The 16,388-nt window shown below is 48.1% G+C and overlaps 3 protein-coding genes across 3 annotated transcripts; all 3 read right to left on the reverse strand.

The window, feature by feature from the left end:
* Positions 1-2,937: 2,937 nt before the first annotated feature.
* Positions 2,938-3,264, reverse strand: HETIRDRAFT_242674 (uncharacterized protein; the record flags this gene model as incomplete). The annotated part of the gene is made up of 1 exon (XM_009545986.1): positions 2,938-3,264. A coding segment is annotated over one exon (327 nt), but the record flags the coding sequence as incomplete, so codon positions are not given.
* Positions 3,265-5,826: 2,562 nt separating this feature from the next.
* HETIRDRAFT_314655 (uncharacterized protein) lies at positions 5,827-6,138 on the reverse strand (the record flags this gene model as incomplete). Its single annotated transcript, XM_009545987.1, has 1 exon — positions 5,827-6,138. A coding segment is annotated over one exon (312 nt), but the record flags the coding sequence as incomplete, so codon positions are not given.
* Positions 6,139-9,281: 3,143 nt separating this feature from the next.
* HETIRDRAFT_311817 (uncharacterized protein) lies at positions 9,282-10,550 on the reverse strand (the record flags this gene model as incomplete). Its single annotated transcript, XM_009545988.1, has 2 exons — positions 9,282-10,380; positions 10,450-10,550. Coding segments are annotated over 2 exons (1,200 nt in total), but the record flags the coding sequence as incomplete, so codon positions are not given.
* Between the last annotated feature and the right edge of the window lie 5,838 nt (positions 10,551-16,388).

Below are 16,388 nucleotides of genomic sequence, written 5' to 3' on the forward strand. Positions count from 1 at the left end.
CAGATAGCAAAACAAATGCTTCACAGCCTTCCAGTGCGCACATCTGGAAAACCACCCCTTTGTATTAAGCTCTAATTAGTTCTATTTATGCATAATTAAGAACAATTAGGATTAGACATTTTTAGCTTACCCCCCCTCTAAACTTGTTCTAATTAGATATAATTTTCCTAAATTAGGAATTATTAGGATTGATTATAACTTGAAATTTCAGAAAAATCATAATAAATCAAGCATTACAGTTCTCATAGCCTTCTTATAGAGTCATGTCTATTAGAACACTAGTTAAATACCTAAACACAGAATATACCTTATAACAAACTTGCCTTCTACCAGAATTGAACCAACAACCTCATGTATGCAAGCACCTAGGACAGATGCTCTAAGCCACTAAGCCACAAGGTCTAAGATATGAACTTGGTAATCTAAATAAGTAGACATAATATAGGCAACCTCAACATCTCTGATTTTATTTAATATTTATCTTTCCTCTATCTTATAAATAAATAGGTCAATAAATACCTAAAAAGTCAGGTCTTTCAGGATTTAGTTTAAATACCAGCTAAGAAAATAATAAACCAATGGAAAATCAATAATACACTTTATATAGGATAAAAATAAATTATGGCACTTATACAATCTGGACTGAGAATGTGTAAAACTATGATTGAGTGTGATATTCAATGGGACTCTACCAGTATAGACAATGCTACCTGAATTTGCAAATTTGATCAAAAACATGATTATAAATAATTAAGATCCAATAAGAGAGAGGGGTTTTCCAAATAGCCACTAGTAAGGTAGAGGGTGGGAACAAGAGTATATGTATGGCATGCCTATATATAAATAAGCACAAGATTGTTGGAGGTAATCTTAATATGCTTAATGCATATATTTCCTATATGGCAGGCAAATATATCATTCTGGCACCACATACCAATATGACTGTCTTTTCCACAGCCTAATAGCTAGAGGAAAACACCAAGTTTGAACATCTTCTATATCAAGGCAATAAACAATATAAATAGTGCTAAAAATTGTAATATCAATAGTGATGATGATTGTGTGCTGCACAAGACAGTATTAGCCACTATACTAATAGACAAGGTCTATAAGGCTGCATATAGCATATCCCTAAGTCCAACCCACATATTGTGTCCTATAATGACTAGTAGCAGGCATTGGCTAACAATGACAACTTTAATGATCTTGTGTGCAAGGCCAAGGTACCTAGGTCTTCATAGCCTCTTGTGGCAGCTGCCAAGCTGCCAACAAAGTGGCTGGGGGCATCAATGCACATTTCTCTCTTTCTATATCCCTTATAAAAGCAGCTGGAAAGTCAGCAAAAGAGCTACAAGATAATGGTATAGGCATATATGAAGGAGAGTAATATGCTAAAATAGTATCGAATGTGCCACATCTTTACCTTCTCACTGATAGAGCAGTAGTACTTACTATTTCCTACTAATAATTAAAGACTTCTTAGTATAGAATTAGAGCTAATATCATGAAATTAGAAACCAATCCAATGCTCATAATGTGTTGCTCCCAATTAGGAAATTAGACACTTTTAGATACTATTAATACTTTTAGATACTTTTAGACACTATTAGATATAATCCGGAGCTAATACAAGGGGATGTTTTTCCAGATGCAATCCCAGGATTCGAGTTGAAACAGCATAGGACAGAGATGGTGTGGGCAATGTCAGGATGAGTAGCAAGGGAACTGACAGCAGAGATGTAGGGGACCTTCTTTATGTACTCCTTGTTCTCAGTCAATACAGAGGCCATAGAGACAGAGAGATTGGTGCCAGGAACCATGGGGTCTTTACAGGGGTCAATTTGGCCTATTCATAATGCTCCAGCATGTTGAGGATGTACTGGCACTGGGAGAGCATCAGGTGACAATTGGGGCAATCCCTGGCAATCTTTATCCCAAGAAGAGCGGTGGTGGACCCCAAATTGTGAAGCTTGAATGACCTGGAGAGCTCAATGACAAAATTATTAGGAGGGTATTTTGGATGCTCTAGAGGCGTGCAATTAGGAGGGTGTATTATTTCTGGCCATACTAGTTGATGTGACATGCATGCCACATGCATGTCACAATGCGGACTCATTGATGACTTGCCCTTACAGCTAGGAGCAGCCCTACAGCCACTCCTAGAGCAGGTATATTGTTTTTTATCTCTATTTGGACTGTCTCACTTTGTTTTCATTGTTTCACTGGATTGGCTGACTTAGGTGGTCCTGTGTCACAGGTACGCTCCTTTCTGTTCTTTGTATCTACCCTGACTCTTACCCTCTGGACCACAGTCCTGTTATTATATAACTATTTCTTGGCACTCTCTCTATGCCACTTGCTTTATTATTACTGTACTCAATACCATTCTCTTTAATTTGCTTATTCATTCTAAGTTAAACTATCTGTTTGCCCAACCTATGACTAAGCCCACTCTTACTAGTGCTTGATGTCTCCAGAGTGATCTTTATCCAAACTCTCATTACCAATTACATTACCTGCCAAGTGAGTCATTCACATATCACTATGTTTTGCCGGGGTGTCCTAGTGATATTCTTTGAATGCCTGCCAATTGAGCCTCAATGCCTTGATTCTCCCAGGAACCCCTTGAAAGCAATCTCTATTGGAACTCTCCATGCTAACCCTGTTATCTGCCAAGTGAGTCATCTATCCATCTAAACTGGATGGAACCAGAGACTTCAGGGCCTGAACCGAGTGGGCCTAGTGTGGCTTAGACTTCTTTAGTTCCTCATTGATCCTCTTGAAGCATCTATCATCAGTATAGCCAGTGGCAACACAGAAATCACACTTGTACTGCTTTCTAGGTGGCCTAAAATATCTGTAAGAGGTGGAGGCAGAGGGAAAAGATGATACAAGGGCCTGAGCTGAGTCTGTAGAATCAGAGTGATGCACATGGTTCAAATCCTCATGCCTGAACGTGTCCTCAAGCTTGGAGTGAGACAGGACATCCATGAGACTGAGGAAAGAGTGGAAAGAGTCAAATTCAGATGGGAGAGACCACAAGAGCATCATACAGGTCAGCTCCTTCTCCTGCTTCTTGAGATTGGAGCCAGCGTCCCAGAGGTTCTTCAGAATGTGCATAAACTCATCAACACAATGGATAAGAGACTGAAGGGACTCATTGTAGTGCTTCTTAATTGAAAAGAGGTCCTCCATTATGTTGAAATGCGACCTAGCAGACTTTTTGTTGAACTGCTCTTCCGATGTGGTCTGAATAGCAATGGGAGAGTGTGTGTCTTGCTTTGTGAATTTGCTATCCCTTGCTTTGTGGTTGTGCTCATCTTATTTTTGTGCTGTCCTAAAAATGTATTATCTTGGGTCTATTTGCATTTTCTCATTCCCCATATCATCTGGACTAATGTGGTGGATCAAGTTGTTGTCCCAGGGTCTTATGGAACATTGTGCCATCAGACAAACTAAGGGCCTAAGTGCTCTATGATTTCTTCAATAAGCATATATACATGCTAGTCAAAAATCTGGATGCTCTTCCTTATGAGAATGTGGATAGAGCTCTAATTAAGGTTTATGACACATAAGGAATATGCATCATCTATTGTATGCCAAACATTCACCACACAGATCCCAGCTGTAGCATATGCATATAGCTGGATAAGCTGTATAGCTGGATAAGCTGGGCACCTTCTTTGATAGTTGTTCCCCCAAGTCCATCCACTCTGAAGATAAGATTGATAACATGTTGGAAGATGATGACCTATTTAAAGATTGCATATATACTGCTTACCCCATGGCATTCTTGCTAGTAGTTGGTCATTATTAGGCTCAGAGGCTGATAAGGCCATTTCACACTGTCTTGAAAATGCTGAACAATAACCTAGATCTATATTTCACTAATGAAGATGATCCTCATCTTTGTCCAAATCCTTTCCTTTGGAGCATATTGTTGTAGGCTTATAACAAGGTTTTGCATCATGTTCATTTGTCAGCTTCACACCACAAGGTTCAAAAAAGTAGAATTACAGGGACAATAGTAGGAGCTTCAGTGACTAGTGCATGTCAAAAGCAAACATATTAAGTATTTCTTGACTACTACAAGGAAGCCCTACCTCATAATTGGTTTATGGAACAGATCAAGGACCTAAAGCTGGATTGCTTCTTAAAAATAGAGAATGTTTATGTGATCAAGCTCAATCACTTATAAGACAACAAGCAGGATGGTGGCTCACTTTACAAGCATGTCATGTACCCTTTGGTACAGGCGTGGACCAATTGTGGAGATATTTGAAGTGGTGAAATTCCACTGTGTTATTTTCAAACTGGAGGTATGATGCTCTATGTGATCGTAATTTATATATGATGAATAACTTGGAGAATGGGACAGGTTTACCCAAGCATGTTTTAATAGGTCACTTATCCTATTATGTTGTGCCCTTACAAACTTTGGAAAAAGTCCCTCAAAGATGTTGATGATAACAGAGATATCAATCCCTATCATCTTGAGTTTGTTGCTGTGCTGGAGAGAACTCTGAACTTTGCACATGCAGGCAATATGAGAGTGTTAACAAAAGGCATGAATGATACTTGGCTCACCAGATCTTTGATAATGGACAGGTTTCCAGCACTGTGGAAGGGATTTCATTTGGCTGGTAAAAAGATGGATAGCCGCGGATCCTTTCATACTTGTGGTCAGTGAATAAGAAGACCCAAGAGCCATATACAGTTTTAGATCGTGCACAGATCTTGTCATATGGGGAGCCCCACTTCATAGTTCATCATCACACACATTGTTTTAGTCCAAGGTGATTTGGATGATCTGGACAATCTCAACCAATGGCTTGAGAGCAAATTTTCTCTTGATATATGATCTAGACAAACAAATATACACAGCTCTGGTTCTTGCACTAGCTGATGACAATTTGTCTTTTGTGGAAGATTTTTCACGTTTTGCTCACCCAACTGACAGTCTCACCAAGTTTGCAGAGAAGCTCTATGATATTGCTTTTCTAGGTGGAAAGGCAAGAGCTTCATCCATGTTAAACAGCTTTTTTCTTTCCATGCTTTAAGTCACTATAGAGAAAATAGGCCTATTGACCAAAATTAGTAACCAGGATCTCCAGGCCTTTCTAATTGATATCTTTATGTGGATGGCTGACGACATACACATCAACTTCATTCTGGATTGCCCATTGGTAGGTAGGAGGGGTTGGGTGAGTATCTTTGCTAGTGCAACAAGTTGGATAATACTAGGAGAAGCATTGTTGAGGGCAGTTACAATGAAGCAACTGGCACAGAGAGAGTGCCAAAAAGAAGCTTTATAACAACAGGACTATGGTTCAGAGGGTAAGAGTCTGAGCAGATATAAAGAACAGAGGGGAGCGCACCTGTGGTCCAGAGGGTAAGAGTCTGAGAACAGAATCACCCTCGGACCACGGGTATTTAAGCTACACAGAACAATAAGAAACGAAAAAGGAAGGTATGACATCAACGGGTCATTGCAGGCGAAACACCTTACAAAGCGGTCAAAAGCTCCATCTGGAGCTCGGTCCGGAGTGTCAATGACATCATACAGGACCGCCTCAGCTGGCTAACCCGGTGAAACAACTGAAACAAGGCGAGACAAGGTGAAAACAAGGTGAGACAGTCCAAATGGAGAAAGAAAGCAATATACCCGCTCTGGGAACGGCTGTAGGGCCGCTCCCGGCTGTAGAGGCGAGTAATCAATGAGTCCCAAAGGGGGCACCCATGTGGCATCCATGCCACATCAACCAGAACGGCCAAAAACAACACACCCTCCTGATTGCACGCCTCTACAGCGTCCAAAACACCCTCCTAATGCGGCAGATCCTCTAGTCCCATCAGGCCGCAGCAAATCTTCACCTTCTCAGGTGGAACAGCCTTCGTCAGGATGTCTGCAGCGTTGTCCACAGTAGGAACGTAGGCTGGCGCAATCACACCAGCCTCTACCTGGTCCCTGAGCCAAAAGAATCGAAGATCGAGATGCTTCATCCGCCCATGGTGCTCTGGATTCTTGCTAACTGCAACAGCCGACTGGTTATCGACACGGAGAATCGATGCCTCAGATAGGGAGTAGCCAAGTTCAGTGAGCAAATTGCGCATCCAGACGATCTCCCGGCCCGCATCAACGGCAGCAATGAATTCCGCCTCTGTGGTCGACTGTGCAACGAGTCCCTGAAGTTTGGAGCTCCAGCTGATCACTCCAGAGCCAATGCGCAACACATATCCACTCGTGGACCGTCCGTTGTCTGGTTGCCTGCATGATCAGCATCACAGAACGAGGTAAAGAGCTCCTTGGAGTCGGTGGGACCATAGACAAGTCGATAATCCAGGGTGCCTCTCAGATAGCGAAACAGATGCTTCACAGCCTTCCAGTGCGCAATCCCAGGATTCGAGTTGAAACGGCATAGGACAGAGACCGTGTGGGCGATGTCAGGACGAGTGGCGAGTGCAAGGAACAGCAAGGAGCCGACAGCAGAGATGTAGGGAACCTTCTTCATGTACTCCTTGTCCTCAGTCGATACAGGAGCCATGGAGACAGAGAGATTGGTGCCAGGGACCATGGGGGTCTTCACAGGGGTCGAGTCGGCCTGTCCATAACGGTCCAGCATGTCTAGGATGTACTGGCGCTGGGAGAGCATCAGGCGACGATTGGGGCGATCCCTCGCAATCTCTATACCAAGAAGAGCGGTGGTGGGCCCCAAATCGCGAAGCTTGAACGACCTGGAGAGCTCAACGACAAGATGATCGAGCAGGGACAAGGAATTCGACGCAAAAGTGCAGTCATCCACAAAGACAGGCAGAATGACCTTGACCTGATCCTTGGCATAGACATAGATGCTGTTGTCAGAGTAGATCGCCTTGAATCCCATGCGCTCCAATACCGCCTTGAGCTTCTTGTACCACAGCCGACTCGCCTGCTTCAACCCATACAAGCCCTTCATCAAGCGGCACACCATCTCAGGTCCTCCCTGCTCAAATCCTTCAGGCTGCTCCATGTACACCACAGTGTCCAGGTCGCCATTGATGAATGCATGGGAGATGTCCACAGAGCGCAGGTGAAAGTCCTCAAGGGCAGAGAGAGCAAGGATGGCGCGAATGGCTGCAAACTTGGCTGTGGGGGCGAATGTCTCGAAGTAATCAAACCCAGGGCGCTGACTGAAGCCCTTGGCGACGAGACGAGCCTTGTAGCGCTCGACAGAGCCATCCGTGTTGTGCTTCACCTTGAAAACCCAACGAGAACCAATTGCCTTGCAGCCCTCAGGGAGTGGAACAATGTCCCAGGTGCGATTCCGAGCATGAGCCTCCATCTCTTCCTCTGCCGCCTTCTGCCACTCATCTGCATCAGGGCGCTTCATTGCCTGACGATACGTCGAGGGCTCAGCCTTTTCAGCACCAGAGGTGAATAGGGCACGCTCGACTTCAGCCAAAAATGCGTCCTCAACAACGGGTTCCATCTCTGCCTCTCCAGAAGCATCAGGGGCGTCCTCAGGAGTGTCCGAATGAGCATCATTGTCTGCAGACAGTGTCCTAACCTTCCACCATTCCCCAGGAGCGCGACGAGTACGAGTGGAGCGTCGAGTAACAGATGGGCCTGGTTCAGGGGTAGCAGAGCGATTCCTGGAGCGCGTTCTAAGAGCAGGAGGTGGCGCTGGCATGACAGGAGGGGGAGCATCAGGAGGGACAATGGCAGGAGCAAGAGGTGGAGGAGGTGCTGGGTCTGCCACAGGATGATCCTGATCGATGGGAGCATCTTCGAGATGACCAGCAGGAGGAGGAGCATCTGCTTCCCCCCCCAGAACCGGCACCGGATCCACATCTGCATCCCAAAGACTGAACAGAGACGAAGGAGGAGGGGTGGCAGACTGGGTGTTAGCATCAAAGTGGCGAGTGCCAGGAAAGAATCGCTCATCAAAGTCTGCCCTTTCCGAAATGATGACCTTCCGAGTCGCAGGATTGTAGAACTTCCACGCCTTGTAGCCCTCAGGATACCCAATCAACACGCACTTCTCCATATGCGATCCAAATCCATCCCTTTTGTCCCTCTGCACATGCACATAAGCCAGGCAGCCCCAGACCCGCAAGTGCGAAACGTCCGGCTTCTTCCCATGGACCATCTCAAATGGCGTCTTGCCCTTCAGTGTGGACGTCCAGAGTCGATTCCAGACGTGCACATAAGCGGCCAGAGCCTCGCCCCAGAAGACAAGCGGCAAATGCGATTCAGAGAGCATGGCAGTGAGGGCCTCCATGATAGTGCGATTGGCACGCTCTGCCACGCCGTTCTGCTGTGGCCGATTGCGCGCCGTGTGCCTCCTAGCGATCCCATGCTCCAAACAAAACGAGTCCCAGGCATTGGACATGTACTCTCCTCCCTTGTCATCCTGCAAAGCCAAAATGCGCTCTCCAGTCAGGTTCTCCACATAGGCCTTGTAGCGCTTGAAAGCCTCAAATGCGTCGCTCTTCAAGCGCAGGACATAGACCACCTTGAGCTTGGTGAACTCATCAATGAAGGTGATCCAGTAGCGCATTCCAGAGTGAGTGGCAACAGGGAGAGGACCATGGAGATCAGAGTGGACGAGTTCAAGCGGTTTGGAGGTCACAGAGCCAGTGGAGGGGAAGGGGTGAGCATGCATCTTGCCAGAGAGACAGGGCTCGCACACAGGGTCAGGCTGCACATCCGAATCGAGCTGTAGACCAGTAACGAGACGTTCCTTCACCATCTTCTGCACTCCAGCATGGTGGTGATGGCAGAGACGACGATGCCACAGGGACAAGTCAAGAGGGAGAGTAGAAGCGGCACCAGCAGACTGCAAAACAACGGTGGATGTGGTGCCTTGAAGATATGCGTTGTTGGAACCATCAGGAACGATTGCCATGAACCACACTGCCCCGTCCCGAGAGAAATGCATCGAAGATCCTTCTATTAGCACAGAGAAGTGCTTGTGCTGAGTCAAATACAGCACAGACAGGAGATTACAACCGAGATCAGGGACATGCAGGACGTTTGAGAACTCCACAGACTGCGCCCTCTTGCCTCCAATGACCGGATTGAACACCACAGTCCCAACACCAGCAGAATAGATGACAGACGAGTCTGCAAGACGAATGGGGACGACAAAGGGACGATAGTTGCGAAGCCAGTGGCAATGGGGCGTCATATGAGAGGTCGCACCTGTGTCCGCATTCCAATCGAGGTCAGTGACGAGTGAGGGGGCTGTGGATGAAGGGGATGGAGCAGGGGAACGAAAACTTGCATTGCCTGCAAACTGCATGGGACCAGAGGCTTCAGGGGCCTGAACCGAGTGGGCCTGCTGTGGCTTGGACTTCTTCAGCTCCTCATTGATCCTCTTGAAGCACCTGTCATCAGTATGGCCAGTGGCACCACAGAAGTCGCACTTGTACTGCTTCCTGGGTGGCCTAGAACGTCTGTAGGAGGTGGAGGAAGAGGTGGAGGACGAAGGAAAGGATGCCACAAGGGCCTGTGCAGAGTCTGTGGGAACCGAACGACGCGCACGATTCAAATCCTCGCGCCTGAACGCGTCCTCGAGCTTGGAGCGAGACAAGACGTCCATGAGACTGAGAGAGGAGCGGAAGGTGTCAAACTCGGAGGGAAGAGACCACAAGAGGGCCATGCAAGTGAGCTCCTCGTCCTGCTTCTTGAGATCGAAGCCAGAGTCGCGGAGGTTCTTCAAGACGCGCATAGACTCGTCGACACGATGAATGAGGGACTGGAGGGACTCATCGTTGCGCTTCTTGATCGAAAAGAGGTCCTCCATCGCGTTGAAACGCGATCCAGCAGACTTCTTATTGAACTGCTCCTCTAGTTTGGTCCAAATGGCAATGGGGTCGTCCTCAATGCCATCCAAGACGCCTCTGAACTGCTCCTCAACTGATAGTAAGAGCGCACCAGCAGCCTTCTGAGCATTCCTCTTCCACTCTGCCACCTCCCTTGGGTCAGCAGGCTTCTCCTTCGTGCCAACAGGGGCTGTCTCATCACCAGAGACCAGAAGCCATAGGCCTTTGAGACGAAGCCAGGCCTTGATCTCCTTGGACCAGGAAGGATAGTTGCGATTATTGAGAGGGGAGACAGAAGGGAGAGCGAATGAGGGGTCAGACATGGTGTAGGACAAGTGGCACAAGGAGGGAAAGGTGTTGGAAGCGATGTGTGACGATGGGAAAGGCAGGGAAAGCAATGGGGAAGATGTGGCAGCAATGGGGTGTGGCCAGAAAGGAGTGGCACAGCAGATGGGAGACCAGAAAGTGTGGATAAAACGATGTAGAGCAAAGTCGCTAGAGCGCAGGGCCCATAACCTGTTTAACGCAGTGACAAAGAAGCGACTGGCACAGAGAGAGTGCCAACAAGAAGCTCTATAACGACAGGACTGTGGTCCAGAGGGTAAGAGTCTAAGTAGATACAAAGAACAGAGGGGAGCGCACCTGTGGTCCAGAGGGTAAGAGTCTGAGGAAAGAATCGCCCTCGGACCACGGGTATTTAAGCTACACAGAACAATAAGAAACGAAATAGGAAGGTATGACATCAACGGGTCATTACATGTGAAACATCTTACAAAGCGGTCAAAAGCTCCATCTGGAGCTCGGTCCGGAGTGTCAATGACATCACACCGGACCGCCTCAGCCGGCTAACCCGGTGAAACAACTGAAACAAGGCGAGACAAGGTGAAAACAAGGTGAGACAGTCCAAATGGAGAAAGAAAGCAATATACCCGCTCTGGGAACGGCTGTAGGGCCGCTCCCGGCTGTAGAGGCGAGTAATCAATGAGTCCCAAAGGGGGCACCCATGTGGCATCCATGCCACATCAACCAGAACGGCCAAAAACAACAGGAGGTGGTCCGTTGAAGATAAGCATTGTTGGAACTATCAGGAACGACTGTGCGCCATCCCGGGAGAAATGCATCGAAGATCCTTCTATTAGCATGGAGAAGTGCTTGTGCTGTATTTGACTCAGCACAAGACAGGAGATTACAACCAAGATCAGGGACATGCAGGACGTTTGAGAACTCCACAGATTGTATCCTCTTGCCTCCAACAACTGGATTGATGTTGAGTACAGTGACAACGAAGCGATTGGCACAGAGAGAGTGCCAAAAAGAAGCTCTATAACAACAGGACTGTGGTCCAGAGGGTAAGAGTCTAGGTAGATACAAAGAACAGAAGGGAGCGCACCTGTGGTCCAGAGGGTAAGAGTCTGAGGAAAGAATCGCCCTTGGACCATGGGTATTTAAGCTACACAGAACAATAAGAAACGAAAAAGGAAGGTATGACATCAACGGGTCATTGCAGGTGAAACACCTTACAAAGCGGTCAAAAGCTCCATCTGGAGGTCGGTCCGGAGTGTCAATGACATCATACAGGACCGCCTCAGCCGGCTAACCCGGTGAAACAACTGAAACAAGGTGAGACAAGGTGAAAACAAAGTGAGACAGTCCAAATGGAGAAAGAAAGCAATATACCCGCTCTAGGAGCGGCTGTAGGGCCGCTCCCAGCTGTAGAGGCGAGTCATCAATGAGTCCCAAAGGTGGCCCGCATGTGGCATGGATGCTACATCAACCAGAACGGCCACACACAACAAGCATGTGCTGCGAAGGCATCTGCAACACATGCGCCAAGCATGCTCATTTAGATATGTGACCAAGCAGTAGCTTAGGATGCATGGGCTCCCTGGCGCACCAGAGACCTAAGAATCAGTGAACTCCATCTCTATCTTAATCATATTATTAAACCTGAAGATTGGTTGCTAACACATGTCTCTGGTCTTTTAGACTATGTGCGTAACACATATGTGTGGGCAGAGAATCAGTTCACTAGCCTGCAGAGACCACTTCACCAATTAGTGGTATTTCTAGTGATAATCTTTCAGTAGTGCCTTCCTAGGGTATTTCATGACCAAGACTATGCATTGAGTCTGGATGGTGAAATGGGTGCTGCCATGAAAGTGGCTAGAGAAATGCCCTAGCTTGAGTTGCCAGGCCAGAAGGGAGTATAGCAGTGAGAGCTATTCCTGGTAATAGGGTCAACATCGATACTCACATGCATAGATAGCATATTACCATTGATAAAGCAGATAGATAACAAAGGATATTTTAGCCAGCCTGAGACAAAAAAGAATAGTAGGTGGATCAGATGTGAAATTAACAAAGGAGAAACATTAATCATAATGGCAGGCAATAAGGATCTGACTCCATTCAATCTGATTCATCTTTATCTAGCTTGGGTGAAGGGACAGGGTACCTAGAGGAGCGCAATGTTGGGGATCTAACTGGGGCAATGGGGTCCGGAGCTACCTTGCTAGAGCTTCATAAGAAGGTGACAAGGATGCTTCAGGAGAAGCTATATGGACCATATGGCTTTTTTGCATTCCTACTAGGGCAAGAGAAGGTGAATCTCTTGGCCACTGTAGAAGAGTGCAAATGGCAAGTGGTTTCCCGTGCTGCTTTTAAAGCAAGGCCCTCAAAGACACCACACAGAAATGATGGCGAGGAAGACAGTGTGCCCTTGAAACAGTGGAAGACTGGGGGCTTAGCATCCCTTGAGATGAATTATATTGAGCCTTAGTATTTCCATGATCACCCGACTATACAAGTTACTTTGTTTAATCATACTATTCCTATAATGTATACAGTCCCTTTCACAATAAAAGTGCTTGTCATATTATTTCAATGATCATGATATAGAGCCCACAGGATGGTTATGTAGTCAAACACGGGTATCCTCATTGATAGTGATGAAGAGGATGATATAGAGGCACAGCTTGAAAATGCCCTGAATGACCCAACTGAGGCACAGGACAAGGTCTCAGTAGAAATAGCAAGGTCTAGCTTAATCTGGTTGCAAAACTTGTTGTTTGTGGCCGTTCTGGTTGGTGTAGCATCCATGCCACATGGGTGCCACCTTTGGGACTCATTGATTACTCGCCTCTACAGCTGGGAGCGGCCCTACAGCCGCTCCCAGAGCGGGTATATTGCTTTCTTTCTCCATTTGGACTGTCTCACTTTGTTTTCACCTTGTCTCACCTTGTTTCAGTTGTTTCACCGGGTTAGCCGGCTGAGGCGGTCCTGTGTGATGTCATTGACACTCCGGACCGACCTCCAGGTGGAGCTTTTGACCATTTTGTAAGATGTTTCACTTGCAATGACCCGTTGATGTCATACCTTCCTTTTTCGTTTCTTATTGTTCTGTGTAGCTTAAATACCCGTGGTCCGAGGGCGATTCTTTCCTCAGACTCTTACCCTCTGGACCACAGTCCTGTCGTTATAGAGCTTCTTTTTGGCACTCTCTCTGTGCCAGTCGCTTCGTTGTCACTGCGCTCAACAGGTTATGGGCCCTGCGCTCTAGCGACTTTGCTCTACATTGCTTTATCGACACTTTCTGGTCTCCCATCTGCTGTGCCACTCCTTTCTGGCCACACCCCATTGCTGCCACATCTTCCCCATTGCTTTCCCTGCCTTTCCCATCGTCCCACATCGCTTCCAACACCCTTTCCCATCATCCCACATCGCTTCCAAAACCTTTCCCTGCTTGTGCCACTCGTGCCACACCATGTCTGACCCCTCATTCGCTCTCCCTTCTGTCTCCCCTCTCAATAATCGCAACTATCCTTCCTGGTCCAAGGAGATCAAGGCCTGGCTTCGTCTCAAAGGCCTGTGGCTTCTGGTCTCTGGCGATGAGACAGCCCCTATTGGCACGAAGGAGAAGCCTGCTGACCCAAGAGAGGTGGCAGAGTGGAAGAGGAATGCTCAGAAGGCTGCTGGTGCGCTCTTACTTTCAGTTGAGGAGCAGTTCAGAGGCGTCTTGGATGGCATTGAAGACGACCCCATTGCCATTTGGACCAAGCTGGAGGAGCAGTTCAACAAGAAGTCTGCTGGATCGTGTTTCAATGCGATGGAGGACCTCTTTTCGATCAAGAAGCGCAACGATGAGTCCCTCCAGTCCCTCATTCATCGTGTGGACGAGTCTATGCGCGTTCCGAAGAACCTCCGCGACTCTGGCTTCGATCTCAAGAAGCAGGATGAGGAGCTCACTTGCATGGCCCTCTTGTGGTCTCTCCCCTCCGAGTTTGACACCTTCCGCTCCTCCCTCAGTCTCATGGACGTCTTGTCTCGCTCCAAGCTCGAGGACGCGTTCAGGCGCGAGGATTTGAATCGTGCGCGTCGTTCTGATCCCACAGACTTTGCACAGGCCCTTGTGGCATCCTTTCCTTCGTCCTCCACCTCTTCCTCCACCTCCTACAGACGTTCTAGGCCACCCAGGAAGCAGTACAAGTGCGACTTCTGTGGTGCCACTGGCCACACTGATGACAGGTGCTTCAAGAGGATCAATGAGGAGCTGAAGAAGTCCAAGCCACAGCAGGCCCACTCGGTTCAGGCCCCTGAAGCCTTTGGTCCCATGCAGTTTGCAGGCAATGCAAGTTTTCGTTCCCCTGCTCCATCCCCTTCATCCACAGCCCCCTCACTCGTCACTGACCTCGATTGGAATGCGGACACAGGTGCGACCTCTCATATGACGCCCCATCGTCACTGGCTTCGCAACTATCGTCCCTTCGTCGTCCCCATTCGTCTTGCAGACTCGTCTGTCATCTATTCTGCTGGTGTTGGGACTGTGGTGTTCAATCCGGTCGTTGGAGGCAAGAGGGCGCAGTCTGTGGAGTTCTCAAACGTCCTGCATGTCCCTGATCTTGGTTGTAATCTCCTGTCTGTGCTGTATTTGACTCAGCACAAGCACTTCTCTGTGCTAATAGAAGGATCTTCGATGCATTTCTCTCGGGACGGGGCAGTGTGGTTCATGGCGATCGTTCCTGATGGTTCCAACAACGCATATCTTCAAGGGACCACCTCCACCGTTGTTTTGCAGTCTGCTGGTGCCGCTTCTACTCTCCCTCTTGACTTGTCCCTGTGGCATCGTCGTCTCTGCCATCACCACCATGCTGGAGTGCAGAAGATGGTGAAGGAACGTCTCGTTACTGGTCTACAGCTCGATTCGGACGTGCAGCCTGACCCTGTGTGCGAGCCCTGTCTCTCTGGCAAGATGCACGCTCACCCCTTCCCCTCCACTGGCTCTGTGACCTCCAAACCGCTTGAACTCGTCCACTCTGATCTCCATGGTCCTCTCCCTGTTGCCACTCACTCTGGAATGCGCTACTGGATCACCTGTTAAGCGCAGTGACAACGAAGCGACTGGCACAGAGAGAGTGCCAAAAAGAAGCTTTATAACAACAGGACTATGGTTCAGAGGGTAAGAGTCTGAGCAGATATAAAGAACAGAGGGGAGCGCACCTGTGGTCCAGAGGGTAAGAGTCTGAGGAAAGAATCGCCCTCGGACCACGGGTATTTAAGCTACACAGAACAATAAGAAACGAAAAAGGAAGGTATGACATCAACGGGTCATTGCAAGTGAAACATCTTACAAAATGGTCAAAAGCTCCACCTGGAGGTTGGTCCGGAGTGTCAATGACATCACACAGGACCGCCTCAGCTGGCTAACCCGGTGAAACAACTGAAACAAGGTGAGACAAGGTAAAAACAAAGTGAGACAGTCCAAATGGAGAAAGAAAGCAATATACCCGCTCTAGGAGCGGCTGTAGGGACGCTCCCAGCTGTAGAGGCGAGTCATCAATGAGTCCCAAAGGTGGCACCCATGTGGCATGGATGCTACACCAACCAGAACGGCCACAAACAACACACCCTCCTGATTGCACGCCTCTACAGCATCCAAAACACCCTCCTAATGCGGCAGATCCTCTAGTCCCATCAAACTGCAGCAAATCTTCACCTTCTCAGGTGGAACAGCCTTCGTCAGGATGTCCGCAGCGTTGTCCGCAGTAGGAACGTAGGCTGGCACAATCACACCAGCCTCTACCTGGTCCCTGAGCCAAAAGAAACAAAGATCGAGATGCTTCATGCGCCCATGGTGCTCTGGATTCTTGCTAACTGCAACAGCCGACTGGTTATCGACACGGAGAATTGATGGCTCAGACAGGGAGTAGCCAAGCTCAGTCAGCGAATTCCGCATCCAGACGATCTCCCGGCCCGCATCGACAAATTCCGCATCCAGACGATCTCCCGGCCCGCATCGACAGCAGCAATGAATTCTGCCTCTGTAGTCGACTGTGCAACGAGTCCCTGAAGCTTGGAGCTCCAGCTGATCGCTCCAGAGCCAATGCGCAACACATATCCACTAGTGGACCGTCCGTTGTCTGGGTTGCCTGCATGATCAGCATCACAGAACGAGGTAAAGAGCTCCTTGGAGTTGGTGGGACCATAGACGGCTCTGGGAACGGCTGTAGGGCCGCTCCCAGCTGTAGAGGCGAGTAATCAATGAGTCCCAAAGGTGGCACCCATGTGGCATGGATGCTACACCA

The sequence above is a fragment of the Heterobasidion irregulare genome (genome assembly GCF_000320585.1).
Source record: "Heterobasidion irregulare TC 32-1 unplaced genomic scaffold scaffold_03, whole genome shotgun sequence".
NCBI lineage: Eukaryota > Fungi > Basidiomycota > Agaricomycetes > Russulales > Bondarzewiaceae > Heterobasidion > Heterobasidion irregulare.